The sequence below is a fragment of the Amblyraja radiata genome, chromosome 5 (genome assembly GCF_010909765.2).
Source record: "Amblyraja radiata isolate CabotCenter1 chromosome 5, sAmbRad1.1.pri, whole genome shotgun sequence".
NCBI classification, from domain to species: Eukaryota; Metazoa; Chordata; class Chondrichthyes; order Rajiformes; family Rajidae; genus Amblyraja; species Amblyraja radiata.
The window spans coordinates 56327885-56340179 of record NC_045960.1 but is presented as its reverse complement, the minus strand read 5'-3'; the positions used below and the strand labels follow the sequence as shown (position 1 = coordinate 56340179).

At 41.0% G+C, this 12295-nt stretch overlaps 1 protein-coding gene across 1 annotated transcript in view; it reads right to left on the bottom strand.

The window, feature by feature from the left end:
• Positions 1-8163, bottom strand: part of LOC116973323 (ectonucleotide pyrophosphatase/phosphodiesterase family member 3-like) — a 76454-nt gene extending 68291 nt beyond the window's left edge. The window contains exon 1 of the mRNA XM_033021281.1: positions 8041-8163. Coding sequence (XP_032877172.1) covers positions 8041-8094 — 54 coding nt within the window. The 5' untranslated portion in view covers positions 8095-8163. The remainder of the gene's footprint in view (positions 1-8040) is intronic.
• Positions 8164-12295: the final 4132 nt, after the last annotated feature.

The following is a 12295-nucleotide window of genomic DNA, read 5'->3' as shown; positions in this document are numbered from 1 at the left end:
TTAATGTTGCTGTTTTACCTGCTTTTAACTATTTATACTGTTTCATCAGGGACTGGATTGTTTTTATTGTTATTATGTGTGAAATGTTTTAAGTTTCATGTGCGATGCTCCGGTATTCCCTGGGAAACGTCTTCTCATTTTGCACTGTACAACTGTTGCTTTGCAAGATGACAATAAAGGTTGATTGATTGATTGATTAATTGACTGACTAGCTTAGACAAAGCATCTTGTCGGTATGGACAAATTCTGCTGAAGAGTCTGTTTCTGTGCTGCATCTCTCAATATTTATAGCAATATTGACAATGCCACAATGCCTTCAATCTTTCCACCATGACCCCACTCTAATCCCCTAACAAGAAGTACAGTTCACTTCAATCGCCTTCATACGCAATTACCCAACAAGCTTTAGTTTAGTTTAGAAATACAGTGCGGAAACAGGCCCTTCAGCCCACTGAGTCTGCACCGACCAACGATCCCCACACATTAACACTATCCTACACTAGGAACAATTTTTACATTTATACCAACCCAATTAACCTACAAACCTGTACGTCTTTGGAGCGTGGGAGGAAACCAAAGATCTCTGAGAAAATCCACACAGGTCATGGGGAGAACACACAAGCTCTGTACAAATAAGCACCCGTAGACAAGATCGAACCTGGGTCTCTGGCGTTGTAAGGCAGCAACTCTACTGCTGCGCCACCATGCCACCCTGTAAAACTCTTCAAGATACATTCATTACTCCTTCAAGACACATTCATTACACAAGAATTACTTGGAACATTCAGTACTGCAACTTCAGCATTATGATGGGACTCAGAATCCAAAATCCATGTTTTGTGTTGAACAGGCCACGGGATGTGAGTGGGTAACATCTCTTCCGTACCCTCATGTAATGGGCCCAAGGATGCTGTCTGGATCCTGCTCCACAAAGTTGCTGTCTACTCTCCACCCTTACCCACTAATGCAGAGGACCAAATACAGAGGTCTGATGAAGGGTCTCCACCCGAGAAGTCACCTATTCATTTTCCCCAGAGATGCTGTCTGATCCGTTGAGTTACTCCAGCATTTTGTGTCTATCTTAGATGTAAACCAGCATCTGCAGTTCCTTCTTATACAAATTGCTGATCCTCTGCATCTGGAGTTTAGCAGATTGTTGACAGGGCTTCAGGCTGTACAGTGCAACAGCCCCACCCCAAAGCTCCCCGGCAGCTTTTGACAGTCAACAATGATGGGATAGGTCGACTATGCCCTGTTTCGACTAATGCAATCAACTCGACGTGCACAAACGGAAGATCAAATAGAACAAGTTGTCCAACAACTTTAGGCTGTGCACGCCACATGAAAGAAGAAGAAGGGTAGGTCGACACAAAATGCTGGCGTAACTCAGCGGGAGTGGCAGCATCTCTGGTGAGAATGAATGGGTGACGTTTCAGGTCGAGACCCTCCTTCAGACAGAAGGGTCTCAACCCTAAACGTCACCCATTTCTTCTCTCCAGAGATGCTGCCAGTTCTACTGAGTTACTCCAGCATTTCAAGATTCAAGATTGGTTTATTATCATATACTATAAGATAAAGTGACATTTGAGTTAACGTATGGCCACACCAAGTGAAAAGCAGTAAGACATACAACCACATAAAATAAAATGTACACAAACATCCACCACAGCAGGTCCCCACATTCCTCACTGTGATGGAAGGCAATAAAGTCCAATCTCTCCCTCTTCTCCGCGGTCGGGGCTGTCGAACCGCAATCGGCGATCTGATGCCCTCGGTGATGGAACTCCCTCATCAGGACGGTTGAAACTCACCAAGGCTTGGAGCCCCAACTCAGTCTCTAACTAGGGACCACGATGTTTCAACCAGGTACCAAGATGTTAAAGTCCACAGGGCCACGGGTGGAGCTCTCTACAGTCGATTTTGTGTCTCTTCGATTTAAACCAGCATCTGCAGTTCTTTCCTACACAATGATGGGGTAGGTCTTTGTTGGTTTTGAAAATTTGAAAGGACTAATTGTAATTGTTTTTAAAAGTCCCTTATATCAGTATCAGTTATTTATTATCAGTATTAATAATAAATTATCATTATCAGTGGTATTATGCTCGGGTTCTGTTCCCTTTCAGTAAATTACATTTTTATTCCTGGGGTATATCGCCCTTTTTCTATCAGCTCTTCGTTTTATGGATGAGAATTAATTCTTCAATTCATCAGTGATGTCCCAAACCTTGTCTGCTCCCCACTTCCTGACAGTGATCACTCAAACCTGCATTCATATCTTCACTGATCTAAGGATGTAGCTGGTCTCTGCATTTCATCTCCCCAAGGCCCCCGGGACATGCTGACAGATATGGTGGTGCTCTGCATCACCTTTTTTGTTTGTTATCTCTCACATGACCATCTCCAACAATGTGTCCAATGACACATTCTGCTTGTTAAAGAGCAGGCTCATTGATTACAGTAGCCAGCTGTTTTTAAATTAACCTTTTCCAAGAAGGTTAAAGATTTTCAGATTCAACATCTACTATCTCATATCACTTCTTCCCCACTACTTCTTACTACATCTACTTGGGCCAAAATGTGGGAAAATATGACTAACTTAAATGCGGCACCTTGTTCAGCATGGATGAGTTGGCTGAAGGGCAGTTCCATGCTGTATAACCCTATGATTATGACTCTATACCATTGGAATGTCCACTGTCTCTGTTAAATGTGGCAGCTATGGCAAACATAAGGTCATTAAAAAGTAAAAAGCGCGGCCATATGGCTCCTAGAGCTTGCACTGTGATTCAGTAAGGCTAATCTAATCTTGGTATAAATTCCTATTTCCTGTCTGTTCACCGTAACCTTGACCACCGCAATTTCCCCATTGACCAAAAATCTGTTCATCTCATCTATGTAGATACAATGTTTTCGTTTTGGCAGCTGTCCAGGATGCAAAATGCAGATTCTTGACCCTCTGAAAGAAGAAATTCTGCTTTCTTGCCTCGGATAGATAGAGAGATATGACATTAAAACAGGCCCTTCGGGCCACCAAGTCCACGCTAACCATCAGGCACCCATTTACACTAATCATTCTGTTCATATTGTAATCAGTTATCCCCAGATTAAGTTATTAAAAGCCTGAATATCCCATTTCTTTGGTTCCCTTCATCTACTCCACCAGCCCCATTCTCAAAGAACAAGTAGATTAGTCAAACATGATTTATCTTCCATAAGTCTGTATTGACTTTGTTCGTTCATACAGTATTATCATTGTCTAAATGCCTTCACATCACATCCTTATATATTCCAGCATTCGAGTGTCAAATTAATGTCAAATTAATAGGTTTATTATTACCTTTCCCCTCATACATGTTTCGAAAAGATTTCCTTTAATTCCCATTGGGGTTTGTCAAAACTATGCACCTTCCGATTAAGAGAACGTCTTTATCCCAGTTACTTCCCCAGTGCACCTTCGCTGAATTTCCAACAGTGCAAGTTTATCATGGAGACCAAAACTGCATGCAGCACTCCAGGTTTAATCGGACCAACTCTTTGTATAGATGTGGTGAGATTTTCCTTCTTTTATACTCCAATCCCCTTACACTAAATGTTAGCATTACATTAACCCTCCTATACCTGCAGGCTATATTTCTGTGTTTTGTGTACAAGGCCACCTAGATCTCACCATACAATAGCATACTGTACCCTTTTTCCATGAAAAAAATATTCTGTTTTTTTTAATCAATAAATTTAGTCTCATGTTTCACCGTATCCCTTTGCAAAGTACGCGTGTCCTCTTCGGAGCTTTTGTTCTCACCTATCTTTGCATCATCAGCAAATATGACTACAGTGCATGCAGTCCTCATCTAAGTCATTAATATATGGAATGTAACTAGTTGTGGCCCAATATTGAACCCAGTGGCACGCCATGGATTGGCACGCCCACAGAGAATTTTGACCCCATCAGTTCTCATCTTCAGTGTCCTATCATTTTTATCCTTGGCTCTATATTTTAACCCTATATTCTCTTGAACACAAGAATGTTTCACCTCCATCTGGTTTCAGTACAATTGCTCTTCACGTTTTTATCTGTGCTTTTGCTTTCTCATTCCAGCCTCAACTACTGCAATGTTTATCTGGTCAATTATCTGTCCACTCAGCACCTACATTCAACCAAATGTCCAGTTTAAAATCTATACCAGATTATGGCTGGTCCATTAATTACTCAATTGCTTCTCAGCCACCAATGGTAACAAGTCTATCAAATGTCCAGAATTTAAGCGTCATCCTTGTGTTCATGGCCTCAACTCCACCTATCTCTGTACATATATATATTGAATGCATGAGCTTATAGATGCACAACAGAGGGCTACCCATCCCTTTTGCCTGCTCTGCCATTTAATAAAATCATGGCTGAACAGATTGTAACCTTAATTCAACAGAACGATCTGCTCATAGTGACCTTTAATCCCCTTGCTTATCAAGAATCTATTCACCTAGAGTCGTACAGAGACAAGGGGTGGCACAATCGTGCTGTGGTAGAGTTGCTGCCTGTCAGCACCGGAGACCCAAGTTTGCTCCTTGCTATGGGTGCTATCTTTACAGAGTTGTACGTTCTCTCTATGACTGCGCAGGTTTTCTCCAGGTGCTCTAGTTTCCTCCCACAATCCAAAAATGCACATGTGTGTAGGTGAATTGGCTTTTGTAAATTGTCCCTATTGCATAGGATAGTGTTAGTGTACAGGGTGATCACAGGTCAGTGGGGACTCAGTGGGGCCGAAGGGTCCGTTTCCATGCTGTACCTCTAAAGTCTCTACTTCCTTTGAAGGCTTAGGAAGTTCGGTATGTTCCCTACAACTCTCACCAACTTCTCCAAGTGCACCATAGAAAGCATTTTACCAGGATGCATCACAGCAGGGTTTGGGAGCAATTCCATCCAAGACATTGCAGCGAATTGTGGATGTAGCCCAGACCATCAATCCGACCAACCTCCCTTCCATTGACTCCATTTATACCTCAGGCTACCTTGGCAAGGCCAGCAGTATAATCAAGGACCAGTCGCACTCTTAGCACTCCAGAAAGCCCCCCCCCCCCCTCCCCCCCACTGGCCACCAATATTGGAATTGGTGGAGAGGTGGATAATTGCGTTGGGGGACCAGCCCTCCCGTGTGATGCTGGGACCCAACGGGTCCCACTTAGTCTAGTATACACTGTACATGGCACAATAGTATTCATGTATTGCTTTTATGCTGACTGGGTAGCATGCAACAAAAGCTTTTCACTGTACCTCGGCACACGTGACAATAAACTAAACTGTTGAACTGTTTAAAGTCTAAAGTCCAAAGAACATAAACAGGCCCTTTGGCCCAACTTGCCCATGCCAGCCAAGATACCCCACCTATACATCAATAGTCCTATTTGCCTATATTTGGCCCATATCTTTCTAACTCTTTCCTACCCATGTACCTATCCAAATGTCATAATATCTGCCTCAACTTCCTCCTCGGGAAGCTCGTTCCATATACCCATCGCCCAGTGTGAAAAAGTGGCCCTTCGGGTAGCTGTTAAAGCTTTCCCCCTTCTCCATAAAGCTATGTCCTCTGGTTCTCGATTCCCCTGTGCCCTGTTATCTGTGCACTGTATAAAGTATTGTATTCATCCATAGTCTTTCCTTTCTTTGACTGGATAGCATGCAACAACAAGCCTTTCACTGTACCTCAGTACCCATGACAATAATAAACTATGCTGAACTAAAATGTTGTACAAGACATTGGTGAGGCAGCTCAAGAATGTTGATAGGTCTTAATGACCTGAGCTTATAGACAGAAATTAGGAAGACTAGGACTTTATACTTTAGAGCATTGGAGGCTGAGGAGTGATCATATAGAGGTGTATAAAATAATGAGTGGAATATAGGGTGAATGCTCTGAGTTCTTTTCCCATGGTAGGACAATCGAGACCGTAAGGTGAGGGAAAGATTTAATAAGAATCTGAGGGGCAACTTTTTAACACAGATGGGTATATGGAATGAGCTGGCAGAGCAAGTAGTTGAGGCAGACACAATAACAACATTTAAGACATTTGGACAGGTACATGTATAGAAAGGATTTAGAGGGATATGGGCCAAATGTTGGCAAATGCACTAGCTTGGATGGGACGTCTTGGTCGGCATGGATGAAATGGGCTGAAGGACCTTACACAGAGAGTGGTGAATCTGTGGAATTCTCTGCCACAGAAGGTAGTTGAGGTCAGTTCATTGGCTATTTTTAAGAGGGAGTTAGATGTGGCCCTTGTGGCTAAAGGGAACAGGGGGTATGGAGAGAAGGCAGGGATGGGATACTGTGTTGGATGATCAGCCATGATCATATTGAATGGTGGTGCAGGCTCGAAGGGCCGAATGGCCTACTCCTGCACCTATTTTCTATGTTTCCATGCTATATGATTCTATGACTCAAATAAGATGCCAAAAATGCCGACCTCCAAATAAAACAAGGCTTTGGGAGCTGAAGGTATTCCTACTTAAGTCAGTCACAGAATGCTGGAGTAACTCAGTGGGACAGGCAGCATCTGAGCTGGTGGGGACCCTTGAAAAGTCATCCATTCCTTCTCTCTAGAGATGCTGCCTGTCCTGCTGAATTGCTCCAGCATTTTGTGGCTATTGTCGGTATAAACCAGCATCTGCAGTTCCTTCCTACACATACCTACTTAGGTCAGTGATGATATACTTAATGATCAGGACCTCAAATTTGGTACAAACCACGTCCACCGGATAGTATCACCATTCCAACATGCTTCTGAGGTGACTCACTTTTGGCCGTTCAAATAAATAAATCATTGATTACATAAGAATGGTCTTGTATTCCTACAGTGGAGGCAAAACCCCAGATTTATAAGCTCAAGTGTCCAGAGTGGATTTGAAACTGCACCTTACTGACTCAGAGACAACTGAGTCATGGCTGAAACAGATAGCAACATTGGCCTTTATCACAGACTTAAAATGACAGCAATGGAAACATTCCACACTGGATTAAAAAATATTCTGTAGCCTTTCTAATCACTAATACAAACACAGATCTCCTTTCTTTAGCCAGTTACCATATATATGAAATTGACATATGTTACTTATTTATAAAAATGTTTGAATGCTATGTTTTGAAAAATTATTCATGACAATGGTTGCGACCTATGCCATTATGAAACTATTTCACAGTGAGATTAATAAAAATTCAGCCACATTTATAGTATGAAGTCAGTTTTATCAGTGGTTAGAAATGCTACATACTGATTCAACATAATTTAAACAATTTAATTTAACTTAAAATAAGTTGACCAAATTTAGTTTGAAAATAAAATGTAGCATAATCTGTTATTCAAGTCAAGTCAAGTCAAGTTTTATTCGTAATTTGTTATTTGATTCAGTACCTGTGAATCAATAACATGCTGAAAATCTGAAAGGTCTATTATCTGAAACATAAACTCTATTTCTCTTTCCACAGATACTTCCTAACCTACTGAGAGTTTCCAACATATTTAGTTTATGTGTTTTTTCCATTGTTTATTCCATTAAAATGGTGAATTGTATTAAAAAATATATTTACATGTAAAATCTTTCAGCTATACCAAATTTATTCATAATTTTATCAATGTCTGTACAGGTAAACTTCAGACTTTAGATATACAGCGAAGAAACAGGCCCGTCGGCCCACCGAGCCCGCGCTGACCAACGATCACCCCGTATACTAGCACTAGCCAACATACTGCGGAAAATGCACAATTTTACCAAAGCCAATTAGCCTACGAAACCTGTATGTCTTTGGGATGTGGGAAAAAATCCATGGGGTCACAAGGAGAATGTACAATCTCCGTATAGCCAGCACCCGTAATCAGGATTGAACCCGGGTCTGTTGCGCTGTAACGCCGCAACTCCACTGCTGCATCAATGTGCCACCAAAAGGGAGATCCAAATGTACAAATATGTTAAAAAGTTACTAAAATCATTTCAAATAAAATAAGTATAGGGCATAGCTGTAACAAAATTCTTGATAATAAATTACTTACCACACATAGTATTTTGTACTTTTTTACTTCCTTATTTTCCGATGAGTCTGTCATTTCTGAGTCTGTTTCTCAGGTGGAAACACAAATTGTCAAACCAGTTAAAATTAATTTGTTCTCTCTCTCTCTCTCTCTCTCTCTCTCTCTCTCTCTCTCTCTCTCTCTCTCTCTCTCGCTCTCTCTCTCTCTCTCCCCACCCCCCCACTCTCTCTCTCTCTATCTCTCTCTCTCCCTCTCCCCCTCTCTCTCTCTCTCTCTCTCTCTCTCAAATTCTCTACTAATTCCTTTTTCCTTTTCAACCTACAAATCTGTGAACTTGCATGTCTTCATGCACTTTGCAGGTCGAGATTAATGTCCGTATTATTATATACCATAGTCAGAATTTATTATATACAGTCATATATATTAACAATGAGTTAATAACTAACAACAATAACTAACTTGCTGAAATTGAATTATTGAATGATTATAAAGTACATGTTAATTTTCTATTTAAAAAAATTGGTTTTAAAGGTCTTAATAGTTGAGCACAAAATATATCTGATTTCAGAGTTGAAATTTCGAAACAGATGAATCTTCTATTCTCATCTGCTTCCTGATACCATACTCTGATGGTTATGGGAATAGTTCCATTATGCAGATTAATAAATATGATATGCTGCTACTGCATTAAAGAGTCAGCGTCAGCGTACAACATCTTGGGTGTCAACAGATTAATGTCCATTTCACTATGAACAACCCATAATTAAAATTATGTTTTCAACTGATGTCAGCAGTCTGTGTCATTGGTACAAGGGAGACTCGAAATGTTCTTCCATAGAGTTAAAAATTAAAAATAGTAACGTGATCCATCTCCAGCCAAGTTGGAAAATAAGTAGAAGCAAAGAACTGCAGATGCTGGTTTACAAAAAAGGACACAAAGTGCTTGAGTAACTTGACTTTATTAAAAATATTATTGGAGATATCATTGCCCCTCTAACCTTAAAGCTATGTTTTCTCAGCGTTGACATTTTCATCCTGGGAAAAAGGTTCTGACTATCCACCCTATCTATGCTTCTCATAATTCAATGTATTTCTGTCACGTTCCCCCTTCTACCTATGACATCCCAGAGGAAACAATCTAAGTTTGTTCACCCTCAAATTCACGTATTATTCTGGTAAACCACCTTTGCACCCTCCATATTCTTCCTGTAAAGACGTACAAACTTCCAAATGAGGCCAAAACTAAATTTCAATAAAGCTGCATCATAGTTCCACATCTCTACACTCAATGCTTCGACCAATGAAGGCAAGCATACCATATGCATTCTTTAGTTCATAGGTTCATTTGTCATAATAGCGGAAATAGGCCATTCAGCCCATCGAGTCTACTCTGCCATTCAATCATGGCTGATCTATCTTTCCTTCTCAATCCCACTCTCCTGCCTTCTCCCCATAACCCTTGATACCCTAACCAATCAAGTATCTTCAATCTCCACCTTAAAAATACACAATGTCAGCCTCCACAGCCGGCTGTGGCAACGAATTCCACAGATTAACCACCCACTGACTAAATAAATTCCTCCTCGTTTTTATAAAGGTTCTGAGGCTATGTCCTCTGGTTCAAGACTCTCCCGCTAATGGAAACATCGTCTTCACACCCACACTATTCAGACCTTTCACTATTTGATAAGTTTCAATGAGGTTCCCCCTCATTCTTCTAAACTCCAGTGAGTGCAGGTTCAGTCTCATCAAACTCTCAAAATATGTTATCCCAGTCATCTCCAAGATCATTCTTATAAACCTCCTCTGGACCCTCTGCAATGCTAGCACATCCTTCCTTGGAAATGTGGCCCAAAACTGCAAACAATACTCCAGATGCAGTCTGACCAGTGCCTTATAGAGCCTCAACATTACATCCCTGTTTTATATTTCAGTCCACTCGAAAAAGATAATATCATTCCATTTGCCTTCCTTTCTACCTATTCAACTTGCAAATTAACGTTTTGGGAATCGTGCACCAGCACTCACAAGTCTCTTAGCACCTCCGATTTCTGAATCCTTTCCCCGTTTAGAAAATAGTCCATGCCTTTTTCCTACTCTCATAATGCATGACTGCACATTTTGCTACATTGTATTTTGTCAGCCACTTCTCTTCCCACTCTCCCCTATCCAAATCCTTCTGCAAAGTCCCTGCTTTCATTGCATTATCTGCCCCTCTACCTAACCGTATCATCCGCATATTTGGCCACAAATCCTTCAATCCCCTTATCCAAATCACTGATATACAATCTGAAGAGTAGCGACTCCAGCACCGACCCCTGTGGAACTCCGCTAGTCACTGGCAGCCAAACCGAAAAAGCCCCCTTTATTCCCACTCTTTGCCTTCTGCCATTCAGCCAACCTGCCATCCATGATAGCATCTTCCCTCGAATACCCTGAGCTCTAATCAAATGCCTTCTGAAAATCCAGGTAACCCACATCCATAGTCTTTGTCTATCCTTTGTCTATCCTGCTATTAACTTCCTCAAAGTATTCAAACTGATTTGTCAGACTAGATCTCCCCTTCATCATGCTGAATTCAGCCTATTTTATCAGGAGCCTCTGTACTTGGAAACCTCATCCTTAATAATAGACCCTAAAATCTTACCAATCTTACCAATGTTAATGTTTCATGTTGAAGATCTTTCTTCAAAACTGGGAAGGAGAAAAGTCAGCCTGTCGTTTCCACTCTTTTGCTTCACTCACATCTTGAACAGCGGAGTAATATTTGCAGTTTTTCAGTGCTCTGAAACCACTCTTGACTATAGTGATTCTTGAAAGATTACCACTAATGCCTCCAATCTCTAAAGCCATCTCTTTCAGAACCCTGAGGTGTAGTCCATATGGTCCAGGTGACATCCAACTTCAGACCTTTCAACTTCCTAAGCACCGTTTCCTTTGTAATAGCCACTCAACTAACTTCTACCCCCTGACTCTCTTGAATTTCAGGTACATTGCTGGTCATCTGTTGTGAAGACTGACACAAAAACAACCTAATTCCTCTGCCATTTCTTTATTCCCCATTATCACTTCTGCAGCATTATTCTCCGGTGGTCCAATGTCCACTCTTGCCTGTCTCTTACTCTTTATGTACCTGAAGAAACTTTTGCTATGCTCATTTATATTATTGGTTAGCTTACTTTTACATTTCATCTTTTCTCCCCGTATTACCTTTTTAGTTACCTTCCATTGGTCTTTAAAAGCTTCCTAATCCTCTAGTTTCGCACTAATCTTGATATATTATAATCCACAAATTCAAAAACTTCAGGTAACTTACCTTATATCAGTGGCCAATTCAACTGTAAGTCACCTATATGTAATATTGATTCAGTTTCTCTCTGCATATCCTGGATATTTCCTGCTGCTCCATATAGGTAGGTTTTATATGTTTTGTCTGTATATTCTCTCTTTTTCTTCAACGTCCCATTATCCGACCAGTCAAATAACTTCATCAAAAAAAAATCACCAAGGCATCCTAGCTTCACTCCACCAGGGATAACGAAAATCAGAAGAACTGCAGATGGTGAAAAGCTAAAAATAAAGAAGAATGTTGAAAGCGTCCAGCAGGCCAGGCAACATTCATACAGCAGGGAAACAGGCTCCTTAGCTCAAATTGTCCATGCTGTCCAAGATGCCCCATCTAAGCTAGTCCCATTTTCCTGTATTTGGCCCTTATCCATCTAAACCTCAGTTTTGTGAAAAGAGAAACTGAGTTAATGTTTCATGTTGAATATATTTCATCAAACTAGGAAGAAGACATAAGTGTTAAGAAGCAGGGAATGTGGGGGTGGGATAGACAAAAGGATGGTTGAGTTTGAGTTTATTGTCACATGTACCGAGGTACAGTGAAAAGCTTTTGTTGCGTGCCGACCAGTCCACGGAAAGACAATACATGATTATAATCGAGCCATCCACAGTGTACAGATACATGATAAAGAGAATAATGTGAATAACGTTTAGTGCAAGATAAAGCCAGTAATGTCCAATCAAAGATAGTCTGAGGTAGACAAAAATGTTGGAGCAACTCAGCGGGTGAGGCAGCATCTATGGAGCGAAGGAATAGGTGACGTTTCGGGTCGAGACCTTCTCGATCCGAAACGTCACCAATACCTTCGCTCCATAGATGCTGCCTCACCCGCTGAGTTTCTCCCGCATCTTTGTCACCCTTCGATTTTTCCAGCATCTGCAGTTCTTTCTTAAAGATAGTCTGAGGGTCTCCAATGAGGTAGAAGGTAGT